Source organism: Tachypleus tridentatus, chromosome 10, assembly GCF_004210375.1.
Source record: "Tachypleus tridentatus isolate NWPU-2018 chromosome 10, ASM421037v1, whole genome shotgun sequence".
NCBI classification, from domain to species: domain Eukaryota; kingdom Metazoa; phylum Arthropoda; class Merostomata; order Xiphosura; family Limulidae; genus Tachypleus; species Tachypleus tridentatus.
In genome coordinates, this window is record NC_134834.1 from 63,486,465 (window position 1) to 63,503,956 (window position 17,492).

Consider the following 17,492-nt stretch of genomic DNA (forward strand, 5'->3'; position numbering starts at 1 on the left):
GACAATTACAAGTATTTTTCGTAGAATATAGAAATGTTATGCGTAGCGGAACTGACTGTGTTTTTTCACAAATACACGTTGTTGGATAGCACTTAACATTTTTCGTCTTATGCACTAGTAAGTAATACAGTCTCTCTAAACATTTTTTTAGTAATGAAATAATATTGACATAAAAATGAAATAATTCTATCAGTATTAATTATTTTAGTTTTTTCGTCTCCTTACGATATAATATTTACTTTTCTTGGACATAGAGTTTTAGTATTTTGATCTTATATTTATTCTTATGTATGCATGGGAACAATTCGTTAGTTTCATAACTTATCACTAAGAAAGCTCATAATTATCATACATATCTATGTATGTTTTATATTTTTAGGATAATAAACAGTATTAATGAAACTTACTCTGAGCAAAACTGTTAAACTTGCACATAAGGGTCCCAGGATATATGTTGGCTTATACAGGTTATCCACGAGATGAACCCACATGCAGAAGCTGCAGATGAGCAGGTCTGCTGCAGACAGATTTACCAGATAGCAATTTATAGTACTCCGGGAAGCCCTGTTGAAAGCTACGGTGAGAATGACTCAATGTTGCCAATGAGAGCTACTACAATAGCCAGAACATAAAAGCTTATTTTCATATAATCTTGCCACGAAAATCGCCTTATCAGGAGTTGAGGTTGAGGAAACTCGAACTCGGAAAAATTAAACTCGGATATATCGGTGGTGTTACATACAATTGACTCAGCTCTGACCATTGTTTTTGTCTGAATTATACTACAATATTTAACTACTTAAATCAACAAAGGTTTAGATTTTTTTGTAAGTTTATGAGACGCTCATTTATTTAAGGTACCAATCTATTAGCTCATTATATTAATGTCTTGCCATAAACATTCCTGAATATTGTGACCCTACTTCCATTATATACGGTTACTGTTATTAGCTCAAGGATATATATTTAATAATAAGCTATAATCCTAGAAGATTGACTAAAACAGTTCTTGCTTGTGACTCTCCTTTATCTCGCTCGGTTCTCGGCTATAGAATGAAGTCGGGAGATACTGACAGACAGCAATAACGCGCCATAAATACACGAGCGCCTCTACACGGTTTATCACGCGGAGACGAGAGTTAATGGAAAGAAAAAACGTTAGAAACAAAGTTTCATCGCTTAAAAAACATATATGTTTTAGTTAATTGCACCATTCATTGTTCAAGCTTTTTACGAATAAAACCTATGAAACAGCAGTTCTGTACCATTGTTTGTTGAGCATTCGACAGATTATACGATTTAATTAACTCATACAGATGTTCTTGATGCTCCCAACTTTCTGTATGCCTTGTAGATCTATTTATAACTAATTACGTTTCTTATTTTTTTCCATGTATAGCAATCAAATAAATAGTTATACTAATTAGATCATAGAGTAGTAATTTGCTATCATTTATCAATATACTTACATGCCTTTTCCATGGATTGTACCTGTACGAATGGAATAATACTTAAGAAAGCAAATTACGTGTCTTGATCGTGTGCTGTCAACCATTTCAGTTTAAATAACTAAGTATTGAGTTATAACAGTATTAGTTTCAGTACCACCAATTCACATTTCTGTTTTATCCGCAATTCAGCTTTAATTCATTTCGTTTAATCACAAACGAATCAACTTGTCTTTTAGACTATTTTCTTTGAAAATACAGTTTGTAGGTAGTTTTCAAACTGTAAATAACAGTCTTCCAAATCTCTTCCTACTTAAAATCAAATAATTAGATATGTCGACGCATATATCACTAACTTTGACAGTATAGTTAATACATTTACACACTTCATACGTTTCTCTATAAAACTGATCCTGAACCTAATAGTTAAGTCCAGATGACGTAATGGGCTTACTTAATTCTAGATGATACATGAGAAGACCTGAGTCAGTCAGTGTATAGAACAACTGCATTGTACCTGACATCACCCTCAGCGAGAAGCTATTTCATAACTGTTATCTGAAGCGGGAATGCTTTAGAAATCTATAACCCAACTCATGAATGTTCAGCTAAAAAACTGTGGACCGTAGCAGTGCTTGCACTTACAGAGAGGATCATTCCTCCTCTGACAGAAGTGAGATTGATCTGTGCTGTGCTGGTTCGCGACCAGCTTTAAATTATTTTCATATTATGTATAGTGTTGAAAATAAAGTAAGGTTGCTCTTGTGTACATTTTCCAGTCCCTGTAGACAAGTCAATCATGTTTCATTTCAGAAATCAAATCCTCAAAGTCCTCGTTTTTATTGTGATCAAAGTCCTTTCTGTTTTATATCCTAAATCTTGAGATACCACATGTCATTCATATCGAACGTTTCTAGTATTAGAAGCAGAATTCAGTCTCAATTTGACTGAATGTCATTATTATGCTGAACCAGGAACGTTACGTAAACAAGGTATTGACTATAGGTTCTTGTAATTGTACTTAATAAGGCGTAGTGAAGTTTTGTTTATCGAAAATTGGGTATAGTAGCCTAAAGAATACATCATCAATAAACAGATTATTTTAATAATAATAATAGATCTAGTAATGTTCTATGACAAGAGCAGCCTGCTAATAGTTTTCAAATGTGTTTACATTTAATATAACTAAGTAAGTGACTGTATTGCGTGATAACTGTTCTCAGTATGACAGAAAACTCTTTAATAATATCATAATTTTACCGTTAAAATCCAGTAACTTATAACACTATGTAACACAAATTTTGTTCCTGGATAGTATGTGTTATTTCTTAATTCTTTATATTGTAAAAATACAGAAAATGGCCATTATTCCCTTCAAACTTTGCTTTTGTGACATGGATAATGAAATTTAGAAATTAACCTATTTTCTATGTAAAAACCGGCAAATTTTTACATTTTCATTTACATAAGGTCTGAATAAAACAACATATGAATTAACATTTACATATATTTATATACTGTTCAAAAAAATAACAGAACAAGTGGATATTTCAGTATAGTTTTGTCATAACTAAATTTATGTATGAAAAACATATCCGTTTGTCTATAAGTTTATTTGTCAAACTTGCAAGTGAAGTTTGAAGCAACTCAAACGAAACTCACCTCACTAAAGAAGAATGCAACTCAAGGTATCTTATATAAGGCTGTTACGTGAAACTATGCATTCCTCATTAATTCTCGAAACAAACACCAACATGAATCTCTTGCGGCTCGTTTTCTCAGTGTGTACCTTCATCTTATGTACCCAAGCGATCAGACACCATCTGACATAGAACGAGGTGGCAAGACCGTCCAGATGCTGGAGGATAGCCAGACCCAAAGGAGGGGGCACAGCGCATCTGTGTGTCACCAAGCGTCATCAATCGACTTTGGCGACGCTTCCAGGAGACGAACTTTTATGGCAGGATACTAAGTCAAGGCCATCATCGCTGCACAACAGCCAGAGAGGACTGCTACATCGTGACCACAACTCTGCGGGGCAGGTTAGCTACGGCTCAGTCACTGCGAAATTATCTACAGCATTCCACTGGAACCCGTGTCTCGACGCAAACAGTTCGCAATCGTCTGCACAAAGGACGCCTTAGGACCAGAAGGCCTGCAAGAAGCGTTATTCTGACAACGCGACACCATGCAGCCAGGTTGGAGTTTACTCTTCAGCATCTGGACTGGGACTTTCGTCAATGGGCGACATTGCTGTGGACAGACGAGAGCAGATTTACTGTGTCTCGTGACAATGGACGTGCAAGAGTGTGGAGACGCCGACAAAAGCGATTTTCTGCTTGTAACATTGTACAAGTCGACGCTTATGGAGGAGGTTCTGTAACGGTCTGGACAGGCATATGCACAGGGGTGCTCTAAATGCACGACGATATAAAGACAAAATTCTGGAACCCTTTGTGAGGCCTTTTGCTGGTACTGTTGGCGATGGGTTCATTCTCATACAGGTAACGCGTGAGCTCACGTCGCAAGACTGTGTATGGACTTCCTTGATGAGGAAGGAATAGAGACTTTTGACTGACCTGCCAGATCTCCAGATTTCAATCCGATTGAACACTTTTGGAATATGTTGTCGAGGCGTGTTAATGAACGCCAGCACCCTCCTCAAAATGTACAGGAACTTGGACGAGCCCTGGTAGACGATTGGGCTGCCATACCCCAAGATAACATCGATAGATTGATTCGAAGTGTGCCAAATCGGTGTCAGAGCCCGTGGATGTCACACTAGATATTGAATGTTTCAAACATTTCTTGAATAAACGCATGTAAACTGTTTAAAGTATTATTTCATATGGGATATCAGTTTTGGTTATATTAGTCATTTTTAACAATTTTACTTCTCCATGTTTTACCGTTCATCACACATTAAAAAATGGATACAGATGAAAAGAAATGAAGTAAATTACCTAAAAAAATTAAAATATTATCACATTTGGGACTCAATTTTATGTGCAATGATGGGAACAACACCTTCTAGTGGCCCACACTTAACATTATGCCTCCCACAGATAACTCGGTCCGTTGTGGCCAGTGCTCCCTGTTGTCGTGCGCTGCGGTGTTCCTGCTGTCATAAAGGTAAAGATAACAGGGAAACTTGATAAAGCCTCCTTGTAGACCCATCAGGAATGCCACCATTTTGAAGTCTGCGATAACCTCCCAGTTATACTCATCATACTTTAAGGCTTCTAGCAAGATCTTGACGCCGTTGTATTCCTCTTTGAGATGCACCAAATGAGCCAGGGGAAGAGACGGATACTTATTCCCATTATGGATCAGCACAACTTTTGAGGCTTCTGGATGAGCTATCAATGAAGAGGCGTCACTCATTTGGGTTACAGGCAATTACAATTTCCTCGCACAGACCGGATACATTGTGGCAGAATTAGAGGCCATCTTGACAAGAAGTTTGAAAAATGTCGGTGACGCTTCCTTTGACTTGCGACTTGCACAATTTAATCTAATAAATCCCAATTCTTTTAAGTTCTACAACATTCTAAAAAGTTCTTGAAAAATTTTTAAGTTCGATAAAATTCTCTATCAGCTACTCAGCACTGAATCTACCTGGAATGTTCTGGAAAATGGGTAAATTTGAAAATTTCATTACCTAGGTCAAAAAAGCAAAGTTTGAAAAAAAATAGGTCTTTCCGTTTATTTTAGGCATAAGTAATTGGGAAATAACACTTTTTGCCCAGAAACAATACAAAAAAAAATTTGTTATTTGTGATACCCCCCGCTGGTATAGCGGTATGTCTCCGGATTTACAACGCTACAATCAGGGGTTCGATTCCCTTCGGTGGGCTGAGCAGATATCCCTTTGTGGCTTTGTTATAAGAAAAACACGAAACACACACGTTAATAGTGTTATCAGCGACGTCAATATTTTACTGTAAAAAACCAGTAACTCTCACAATGGTTATGGCTGAAACCCAACAACTCTTGAACAGTTACAGTAAATCATCAGGCCATCAACTTTTGTTTAACAATATTATATGGTAAAAACCAGCCACACTTTAATCATTATGTTTTTAGTGTACGGTTCAAAACCAACACCTCGTTATCAGTTATGTTAACAAGTAGATATACTAGTTTAGTTGCCTTAAGAAAACAGATATACTTACCTAACTTTTAAGTACCTACGACAATAACAGTAATTTAATTTTATAACAAGTACTTTTTTCACACAAGATGGTCCTGGTCAAGTGGTTAGGTTGTGTGACTCGCAATATGAGAATCACAGGTTCGAATCCACGTCCCGTCAAACATGCTCATCCTTTCACGTGTGGAGGTATTATAACTTCACAGTCAATCCTACTATTCGTTGGTAAAGTTGACGGTGGATGAGAATGACTAACTATCTTTTAGTCTTATCCTGCTAAATTAGGGACGACTAGTGCAGATAGTTCTCGTGTAGCTTTGCACGAAATTCAAACAAACAAAAGTCCTCGTTTCCAAACAGTAGTAGTCAAATTTCACTTTGTAAAAGCAAAAAGTAGACATATTCCTTTAAAACTGTTTAACTATATTATTAAAGAATAGTATCATTCTACACGTGTATCTGTCTACATTTAACATCAAACCTGTAATAGCTTCACGAACGATCAAATTACTGGAAAACAAATAATTTTCCCAATGTTAATACGTTTATTCAAATATCTGCTTCATACAATCACCTATAATTTTGTAGAAATGTGATAAATTGAACTAGCAAGCTACTTAACTACTCGTCGAGGATACAAAACCCAACTGACTACTTCACAAACCTTATACTCAAAATATCTTTTTCAAAGTACTGCACATTGGTAGTTATTTTTGAAGCAATATTGTTCATTTTTGTGCTATTTACTGGAAAGTTCATTCAAGTAACTTCAGACACCTCAAAGACAAAATAAAAAGAAACGTTTTAGGAGTCTTGTATAAGTCAACATTTTACTGCTATTTTCCAACATTTAATATCTTTAACACTGTCAGTGCACGAGGAATACACGAAATTAAAAATCAAACGAATGTGCTTCTGTTGCCAGCAGTTGCAATGTAATTGAACAATATCACGCTGTTAAACCTTGTCTAAAACAAAAGACAACAGAGACTGATGAATGAGCTCTCATTGTAATAGTAAACTCCATCTTGGCTAAACAGAATAAAATAAAATAAAAACATTTATTTCCAAAACTGAGATAACTTAGTTAACATTTATGGGCAGAATACATCAACATATATATATACTTTGAGTCGTTTGTAGCTGCACTACAACTTTTTTCTAACTCGTATCATACCTGCTTCATTTCTGTTACAAATATGTATGCTACTCAGTATTCTAATATTCTGAATTTAAACCGTGGAAGAAATAGGTATTCGAATATCTTATGTTGACAATGCCAGTGTGTGTCTTTTGATGCTGTTCTTTGTTAAAAACTTCACTATCCTGAAAGAAATAAATCTAAGGTAAACTATCCATCGTCTCATGTTTCAACTTGTCACTCTCAGCTGTTTCAAACTTGCTTCTCTCATGTCACAACTAGTGGTGTTAACCATCTGATATTGTTTGTAGCGCTAATACAGTACGTACGTTAGGAAAGGCTGTCTTTCTTCAACATTTATTTCATATTTACTGCACTGAAAAAGAAAACACGTAAACAACTACAATGTCTGCTTCCTCGCTATTTGTTATATTCCATTATGTAATTAGAAATAGTTATTTTTTTCCACAAAAAACAGGCACGTGATTTATATTCGTTGGGAGTTTTCAACTACCTCAGTGTTTTCTCATCTTCACGCATGCTTAATAACTTAAAATACTACATTTGAAATAAAAAATAACATGAATTATTGCTGAAGAAAATAAAATAAAATATTCGAATATTCTGTTAGTTTAATATAACGTATAATTTAAAACATAAACACAACTTCTGTTTAATAAGAAGATGCTTCGTATAACTGAATTCTTGTAATTAAATTCTATGCACATACTCTCTGTTTTTCTATTAGCTCAAAATCATTATCGGAGGAATGCAATTGCCTAGGAGTGACGAGTATACATAAAGTGATTGAAATAGTTCCAAGGGAAACAAGTAATCAACATTTTGGCCAATCAGAGTCGTTTGGACAAAACATGAACCAAACACAGACATATTAATTTTTCCTCTTACTCTGTCTCACACCTTGAAACTGACATTAGATTTATTACAAAATGATAGAAATGTGTCAAGTTGCATAAATGTATTTAGTGCCACCATACCTTACATTTATTAAAATTACTAATGTAAGTGTATTTAACCTATAGAAGAGTTTAAAACATTTTATTCTCTCAGTCGAATAGATTCGGATAAAAATAACAATGGTGATGACGTTTCGTCTGTAGACTTATACATTCTCCACAATAACTAGATTTCTAAACGGCCTAATGTTACCTAATTTCACTGGCAATTTCTCTTTCTTTATGGGTAGGGAATAACCCTATTGATTTTAGTTTACAATTTCAAGAGTTAAAGTTGTCATTTCTGGAAATACAAGCTTCGTTCTGCTTTACAACTGGAGTTCTAAACAGCAAATGTTATCAAACTTTTACTGATATATAAATCTGATTTATAAGACTGAGTTTCAGGCTTAAAAGTCAAGGCTACGATTTCAAAAAACCAAAAATTTGGTTTCTGTATAAAAGAAAACATAACCACAAAATACGCACACCTACACACAGACACACTATATGAATTATTACTTGAAACACACAAAAGTCATGAGAACCAGTCATTCTGTTTATAATCATTTGTTGTTACATAATATTAATTCGCGTTGTGCGTTTATTTTTTCGCAAACTTTTCCCATAGTTTGGATCTGGAAGTACTAAACTTGACAAACAGACTTGTGATAGTTCTTGAAGGTGTCTTTACCTACATGGCTAAGTTTCTATACATCACTGAAGGTTAAAACGCGTCCGGAATTTCACCAAGGTGTGATAAGGTCTAGAAGTAAATTTTTTAAATTCACTGAACTTGAATTTCGCATCAAAAGATCTGTTCCTTCCCATGGACTTAGTATCCTAGGGGAACCGTGTTTATTACTCGTTTATTTTAGGGTACAAACCTTCTTATTGTAGCTATAGAAATGACTAAAATTAATGGAGGATCTTGATCGAAATATGGAGGTTCTCTGTGAATCATGAGACGGTGTTTAAACCATTCTGCTAATACAAAAATAAATAACTGTTACTAACTGTCCCACTTAAAGAAACTTAAACGAGCTTAAAACACGAAGATACGCAATTACAAAATTCATAATTATTTCTTTAATAAATTGCTACATAGTTACCATAACTCACAGGATAATGTTTATATTATAATAATTGAGTTACGTCTATGCAACATGAAACCTTTGAATATTAAATAAATAATAAAATGAATTAATTATCGATTAATTCCCTTTATCGATTCCTTAAGGTTTAATTTCCCAGTGTGACGTATTAACTCTATGGTATCACAATACTAAAATCTGGGGCTCTATTCCTCACGATGGATATAACAGATAGCTCAATGTGGCGTTGTAATAGAAACAAACCTCAAGGTTTAATTATTAATTTAATGCAACGAGTCCTCTTCTATGGTGTGTTTTGGTGTTATATATTTAGAATTTACGAATTTTTATTAATTCTTTTACGTGAATACATTAATAGAAATTTATCGAAAGTTTTGAATCAAACGTCTGATTGTTTGTTTGTTTTTGTTGCTGTTAAGTTCAAAATTACACAATGGGCTATCTGTGTTATGCCCACTATGAATATCAAAATCCAATGTTTAACATTGTAAATGTTATTGATTACTATATAATCAATATGAGGCTTCGATGAATTTGTTTTAATGATTTGTTAATAATAAAATGTCTGATAAAAAACACCGGAAAACCAGAAATAAGTCTACTATCTGTAAAAGAAATAATTATAATTTAGGTTACCGATGTTTGTTTCTCTACACATTTCTCAAAATTTGCAAATAAATTGCATTCTAAATTATTTTAATCCGAAATATTAGATCTATTGGATTTCAAAATTTCGTTAACTGAGATGTTTGGACAGTAAATTTGAAATTAATATATTATATTATAAATAACATATCAGTTTGTGTGTTTGTGTTTTTTTCTTATAGCAAAGCCACAATGGGCTATCTGCTGAGTCCACCGAGGGGAAACGAATAATATATCAGCCAAGATTTTGTCTTTCACCATCGATCTAACTGATTAATTTGGTATTGTACGAAAGGGCTCATGGACCGTGTCCTATGGTAAACAGAAGAAAGACATAAAATGTTGATTTTAAACTTTCGTGATTGAAATACTTATTAACCACCACAACCTGCCGTCAAAGTGAATTTTACCACAAATAGTACTAGACAAACTGGATTCCAATGTTTTGTGAAATTTGATGTCCAAATCTCAATCTCAATTCAGATATGTATATCTTCACGCAGGACTACCGAAAGTGATATTCCTAAATTATCGATCAGATATTTTTGTCTTAACCTTAAAAATATAAAAACTTATATACAAAAGACGTTAGGTGTTAAAAATTAATTTTCTAATAGCAAACCTACCAATATTCGTAAGATACTGATTCATTTATACTGATGTGTTTCTCTCCAACGATCCATTGTAATCTCTATGATGGTAAGAACATTCAAGGAAACTTTCAAATGGTTATAAATTTGTTGTTATTTGTTAAAGTTTCGCGCAAAGCTACACGAGCGCTAGCCGTCCTAATTTTGAAGTAACAGATTAGAGGGAAGACAGCTAGTCAAAACCACTCGCAACCTACTGTTCAACTACACTTTACCAACAAACAAAGAGATTAGCTGTCGCATTATACAGTTTTTTATGGCTGAAAGGGCAAAGATACTAGGCAACGAGCTTCTATCTCTCGTCTCGCAGAGCGCCCTAACCGTCAGGTCACATCAATACACAAATATGAGAGTTTACGTTTAATGAATTTAAGAGTGTAGATAACTGATGATATGAGCATTAAATCAAAAAGATATTTCATTCTTTTATGTGAGAAAGTTATTACAACTAATTCATATTCTTGAATTATTTATCCTTTATGTTAACCCTTATTTACTAAGTTAACTAGTGGTTATGATATTGTAGCTTTAGTTAACACTCATCTTTGTAACACACTTTTCAGATTTCACTGAAGATGGAATACGTGTGTTCCGAAATGTTCGAGCCGTCTAAATAAAATGTTTCTTTCAACTGTTTTCATCTTCATTACTTTACTTCTGTCAAATTGGTTACATTTCTAAGCACATCTGAGAGCAACTAAGTAAATGATTAGCTTCCTGTAAAAAAAAGCAAGTTAAAACCGATTTCATTAATTCAACCAAGATGATTTCAAAGCGTCATTTTCGTAGTTCATCTGTGTTCATCAAAGAAAGCAAGTTTAGAAGAAAATAGACACCTGTAAAGCATTCCTAGATCTCTCAGGAGATAACTATTCTTGTTATGGTGATAGATATAAACAAAAATTAACTCAACGAGTTCATCACATAAAATAGAAAAACGTTCTCTAATTCTGGTAGGTTTTACTGCTGTTTTATGTTCTTCCAAACTATTTGAGTGGAATCTGTGTTGGCAAAGTTTTCATGTCATTGTACATGTTAGAGGAAAATGATAGCAAACTAGTTTTATGACTGTAGGTGGGTATGTCAGATATCACTTACAATTCAAATTATTTCTCAAGACGTTTTACCTTATATATTGCAAGAATTAAACTGTTTAAATAACTATTTTAATTCCCGCGACCTCTAGAATTTATCCAAGATCTGTAGATAAATTTTATGACTTCATAAACTTCATTGGACATTTTGGGAAACTGTAACAGTCACAAGAGCAAGAATGAAATATTCTGTGGTCCGTTGAGTATTTTGAAAGTCCATGTGTCACAATGTATAAAGTATTTTCATATGAACATGCTTACATTTACTTTTTCTGAGAAATTATTGATGTAAAATACTATTAATGATTTAAATATAGGCAAAACAATTAGTTTTCATTAATTGAAATGAATTTTTGATACCAAGTTTACTGCAGTAATAATGGAAGAATGAAGAGAGGAAGGCCTAGTCAGATACCTCTGTACTTAATGTGTCTTTAAACAAGCGCAACTACTGTTTTGAAAGTTCCTATTTAGAAGTTACTGTTCTACTAACGATGTATTTCATGAAAATATAATAACGTTAAGCCTAATGAGATCTAAGCACTTGTAGTTTTGCCATATTAGTTTTTCCTGAAATCTTCACTTTTTCTTTATACACTGTGTTGTATATTTATTGGAATTTAGAGATACATGAAATAATCATATCAAATCAGATATCCTTCTGTTCTCATACTGATAGAGATAAAATTACTTTATAACTATATTTAAAACTGGCAAAGCTTAGTCTTTGTCCATATACATAATTAATCAGTGATCGATTATATTTGTTTGTTTTCTTTTCACATTTGGTGATGTCGATTCGTTGTCTGTGTCCGTTGTCTCTCTTTGTCTTCAATTAAACCAGATGAAGACCCCACGAGAAAGAAATTTATTTAGGAGAAGAGTAGCAGTTGATTATACAATATATTTACAGATAATAACTGTTAAATGTAAGTACATTTGTTGACACAGAGAAGACCCCCGCTAGTACAGCAGTGTGTCTTCGGATTTACAACGCTAAAATTAGGCGTCCGATTCCCCTCGGTGGGCTCAGCAGATAGTTCGATGTGGCTTTGCTATAAAAAAGCAGACAGACGTTTTACCTTGTTACTGTGGTCTCTCTCTACATAATCAATACAACTCATCAAACTGCTTTGAAGTAAATATAAATAAACAAATAAATGTAATATTCTTGTTATATTCTCCTACTACTTAGGTCACAACATAAGTATGAAGGTCCTTTTCCCTTCCCTCTGCTGTACAATTAAAAAGAAATCCCCAAATAAAGTTTAATGATAAATTATACTATTAAAATTACATATACCGTTGAGTGTAGGGCACATTAGCTCATTACCGTAATGGAATAATGCAGTTTGAATTATTATAAGTTTTACTGTGAAATAAAATTACTTTTTTATTACTCAACGTATCGCTTGTCTATAATACGAAACAGTAATTTAGAAACAAATTAGTAACCACACTAATAAAACAAAGGGTTTTAATTGTTATCTGTATAAACGTAAAAAAAGTATATTTAATTACCTGCTAGGTTATTTCTTTTTTTTAATTTCGCTCCATATACATAGTTTGCCCTGATTGAAAGTTAATATTAACCAAAGGTTAAACAGGAATAGTTCATATCATACTAACTTATATCTTAAGACGCTCACATTGATCACGAAGTGTTCAGTTTCACCATTAAACGTATAAATCTTATCATTGTGAAAATAAAATTACTTAGCACAGAATTATTAATTACATTTTCACTATCTTGTCATGAAGAGAGTGACAGAAGGCATGGCCGGATGGTTAAGGCACTCGACTCGTAATCCAGGGTTGCGGGTTAGAATCCCCGTCACACTGAACATGCTCGTCCTATTAGCTGTGGATGCGTTATAAAGTGATGGTCAATCCCACTAGTCGATGGTAAAAGAGTAGCCAAAGAGTAAGCGGTGGGGTTGCGATAACTAGCTGCCTTCCCTCTAGTCTTGCACTGCTAAATTAGGGACTGCTAGCGCAGATAGCTCTCTTGTAGTTTTGCGCGAAATTCAAAACTAACCAAACCAAGCCTGCAGGGTACACTGTGCGTTATTAATAGGAGTGATTGATACTTTAGCATTATTCCACCTTTTGTATCTTGAAGTTTCATAATCCAAACTGTCATATATTTTCCTTTGATGTGCTCTACTGGTGTCTTACTTCATATACAAAATTTCAATGTAATCGAATAACATGTAGTATTGCTATTCATCGAGTTTCATTTTGTTTCTTTTTTGTACCTAGAGTATGGAAACTATTTGATAAAGAAAAATATTTAACCTTTTGTGAAATATTTTCAATTTAATATACTGATAGTTGTTTTCAACCGACAATCACCAATATCATTTGTTGTAAATGCATTCCAGATGTATAAAGTTTTGCAATAAAAATCACTCAAATTTAACGAAAATTTTTGCGCACGCCTACGCAAAAATTAATTTCAGTTATCGATCTAACATTTTCACTACAGCTTCATCTAAGAGTAAAAGTGGATTGTTTGTACTTTTTTTGTAATTAGCCTTAAAGCCGGTTGATTTAGAGCAGCAAAACCATAAACTGATAGAACGTGCAGATATATACTTAAGTATTGGTTAGGCCAGGCAAACTAGATTAGCAATTTCTAGCTTATACTTTCAAAAGAATCATACAGGTGCGCGGTTATTGTTAAAGGTTTATTGCCAACTTTTCAGTACATATTTACTAAATTTTATGAAATTATCCTAATTAAAAAACGTTTAACATTGCGTGATATTAATTTAAGCAATTAGCACAAATAATGATGATAACCGGCTGCATGTGGGCGATGACAAAAAACTGTTAATCTATATTTAATGGTGTCACTATAAAAAAAGCTATTAACACTATTTTAGAGAAGAAAACTGCTAACAAATATTTAAAGGATCTGGTTGGTTCTGTAAATTAAAGTCTGTTTCAAATAATATGGTTGAGATCCTAAGGCAAATGTTAGCTACTATCGAATGTCATTTTATTATTTGGTTTGGTTTGTTGACTACAAGTCATGATTCTAATGAAAAACATCTCAGATGTGAAAAAAATGCGCAATCAGAAAAGAATTCAGCGTGTGACTTAAAGAAACGAAATCCACCTTGGCGGCCAAACTAGTAACTTCACATATAGCCCTGATAAAAAATATAGTAAATATTCATTTCAGTGATGTCGAGAAACCCACTTGTTGAGAAATTTATATGCAAAAACGGCTCGTTTGGGTTGAGAAAATATTTTACATAGAAGGTCGAAACGTTGTTCGCTCTTCTATGTAAAATATTTTCAACCCAAACGATTTCATTCATTATTAATTAGTTAGACCTCACTTTTTTGTTCAGCTTTACTTGTTGAATTTTTTATTGGGCGCACGTTTTTCAGACGTAAAAATTGTTTCTTAGCTTTTTTTTGTGATAAATATTTCTAGACAAACAATATATAGTTTTGAAAATGTCACTGCTAAAACTCCCAAGAGATCTGGAACGGTGCTTCGGTTCTTAAAGCACGTACTCGTCGAATATTGTAAAACCTCGTGAAAGATTTACATTAAGTAAACACTTTTCTTCAAGAGTTATAAACAAAGCCAACGACGGAAGATAATAAGACTATTCTTTGATGTCGATAGCTCAAAGATTTAAGCAGATCAGATGATGAAACATAGCTCAGTCGACTGTTGTTTGACGGGGCTAGTTCAGAGGTCTAAACAGAGCATACGTATAAGAAAGCATGAACATTGGTTAATATCACCACTTCATAGATTTAAACAGAGCAGAAGATAAGACAGTATGACTATTGTTCGTTGTTTCTACTTGAGATATTTAAATAAACCCAACAATGAAAGAAAGTATAACTATGGTTTAATGTTGCTACTTTAGACATATAAACAAAGCAGGTGATCAAAGAAAGCATGACTATTGCTTATTATTGTTGGTCCAGTTCCCAGTTTATGACTTACCCAACATTGATCCAACACAGGAGCCTTCAGTTGTTTTAACAACGACAAACAAGTGTTTTCTTTGTGATTCCAAGCTGTCGTCGTGGATTATTATTGATAGCAGAAAAAAAGACTAACAGATAAAGTAAATACATTTAAATTACTCATATACATATATATGTATATTATATTGTAAGTTATTACATTTCATAAAACATCCATATTTACTTTTCACACTTAGTTTTCTATTCACTCTCAATAATTGAGTTTGAATATACCCACATCAGCTAACTTATTACCTTATAATAAGATAACGTGCCTTTCTGGTTATTCTGTTGAATTACCTAGTAATTCATAGGAGTACATTCTTTAGTCTCTATCGTTCGAAGTTTGAAATTTTCGTTTTAAAATTGATGAGGTGGATATTTCACCTTTGAAATATGGTTTAAGCTGAATTATCTGCCAACCTTCTGAATCTTAAGTAACCTTAAAATACTCTTAACACAACCCTCCCACTGGCTACCGTAAAGTAAGAAATATACCATCAGTTGGCTTTAAGATACTTCAGTCTTACAGTAAAAATCAAACATTATTTAAAGATTACTACTACAAGTCAAACAAGTCCAGAGGGAGCGTACGTGCTTCGGTTCACAAATAAAAGCTTGCCATTTTCACACCTTTCTTCCTGAATCACATCACGTAGGCGAGCAACAAGAAACGGTAAGAGGAAAGACAAAAAATACTTGAAAACATTAAAAAATATATCACAGCTATGACTATAAAGTTTATTTTTTATACATTTCTTGTTAAATGATATATATAATATGTTATACAAATGGAAGAGGATAACCTGCTATGTATAAAACACACAATCAATTTTCTTTAGTTTTAAACTAAATTTTTATTTCTTCTCTATGTTTTCTAAATTTAGTTTTATCAAAAATGTAAAATTATCCAATTCGTATTATTTATGGTCTTTACTACAAAATCTGACATCAAACGTCAAATATTCGCTGTTAACAAGGGAGGCTTAAGAGAGTCCAAGTTCATTGTTCGGTTATTAAATAACGAAAAGTGAACTATTTTTTGTTAGTGTTTAATTATTCAATATTGAATAATAATCAACAGATCTGTTCGTTTTTCGTTGTTCAGCTTCTTAAGGACGAAAAAACAACAAATTAGTGATTTTTCCTTTTTCAGTTTCTGAATAAGAAAACATGAATAAGGAACTAGATTTTCCATCTTCTGAAGAAGAAAAACAGAGAACTGTTGTTTTTTCAGTTTTAAGCTTTTGAATAATAACAAATACTGTAGTTCATTTCTACTCTTTTCTTTTTAACTTTCAGATATTCCGTCTCAACTGTACTTTAAAGGTCTGTTGTTTTTTTATACCATCAATAAAGACTATCAAAAATTACTTATCTATGGTAACTTTTCAGGACATTTTGAACAACAGGACAGTTTAATGAGCCTTACCTCTAGAATATTCACATATAACTACGTGGAAGCCCTTCTAATTAGTGGGTTCGGTTATTTTAGGCACACTCATTGCTAAAAGGTGCCTAAAATTAAGCACACAGCCATGCCATCTCCATAAACAAACATTGGCAGTAGAATGAGTCGTACTGAAGAGCTTAGTGACTTTCAACGTAGCACTCTCATAGGATGCTACCTTTTAAGTAAGTCAGTTCGTCAAATTTATGCCCTGCTAGAGCTGCTCCAATCAACTATAAGTGCTGTTATTGTGAAGTGGAAGTGTCTCTGAGCAACAACAGTTCAGCCACGAAGCGGTAGGCCACACAAGCTCAGAGAACGGGACAGCCGAGTACGGAAGCGCGTAAAAATATTCCATCCCCCGTTGCAACACTCACTACTGAGTTCCAAACTGCCGTTGAAAACAACCTCAGCACAAGAACTGTTCGTCAGGAGCTTCATGAAATGGGATTTTTATGGCCGGGTAGCCGCACACAAGCCTAAGATTACCATGCGCAATGCTATACGTCAGCTGGGTGGTATAAAGCACATCGCCATTGAACTCTGGAATAGTGTAAACGCATTTTCTAGAGTGACAAATTACGCTTCACTACAGTCTGACGGACGAATCCGAGTTTGGCGGTTGCCAGGAGAATGCTACCTGCTTGAAATCATAGTGCCAACTGTAAGGTTTTGTGCAGGAGGAATAATGGTTTGGGGCTGTTTTTCGTGGTTTGGGCTAGGCTTTTTAGTTCTAGTGAAGGGAAATCTTAATTTTACAACAAAAAATGACATTCTAGAAAATTGTGTACTTTCAACATTGTGGTAACAGTTTAAAGAAAACCCTTTTTTGTTTCAACAT

The 17,492-nt window shown here is 33.7% G+C and overlaps 1 protein-coding gene across 1 annotated transcript; it reads left to right on the forward strand.

The window, feature by feature from the left end:
• Positions 1–479: 479 nt before the first annotated feature.
• On the forward strand, positions 480–3,866 carry LOC143228362 (uncharacterized). Its single transcript, XM_076459629.1, has 3 exons — positions 480–579; positions 2,057–2,121; positions 3,318–3,866. Exons 1-3 carry the CDS (start codon positions 480–482, stop codon positions 3,864–3,866), a joined length of 714 nt encoding a protein of 237 aa, XP_076315744.1.
• The last annotated feature ends 13,626 nt before the right edge of the window (positions 3,867–17,492 follow it).

What these genes read in the sequence shown, in the direction of transcription:
- LOC143228362 (XM_076459629.1), top strand. Translation starts at nt 480, where the DNA reads ATGAACCCACATGCAGAAGCTGCAGATGAGCAGGTCTGCTGCAGACAG. An exon ending in AAGCCCTGTTGAAAGCTACG is followed by an intron (nt 580 to 2,056) that starts GTGAGAATGACT and finishes ATGAATGTTCAG; the next exon opens with CTAAAAAACTGTGGACCGTA. An exon ending in TCATTCCTCCTCTGACAGAA is followed by an intron (nt 2,122 to 3,317) that starts GTGAGATTGATC and finishes GCTGGAGGATAG; the next exon opens with CCAGACCCAAAGGAGGGGGC.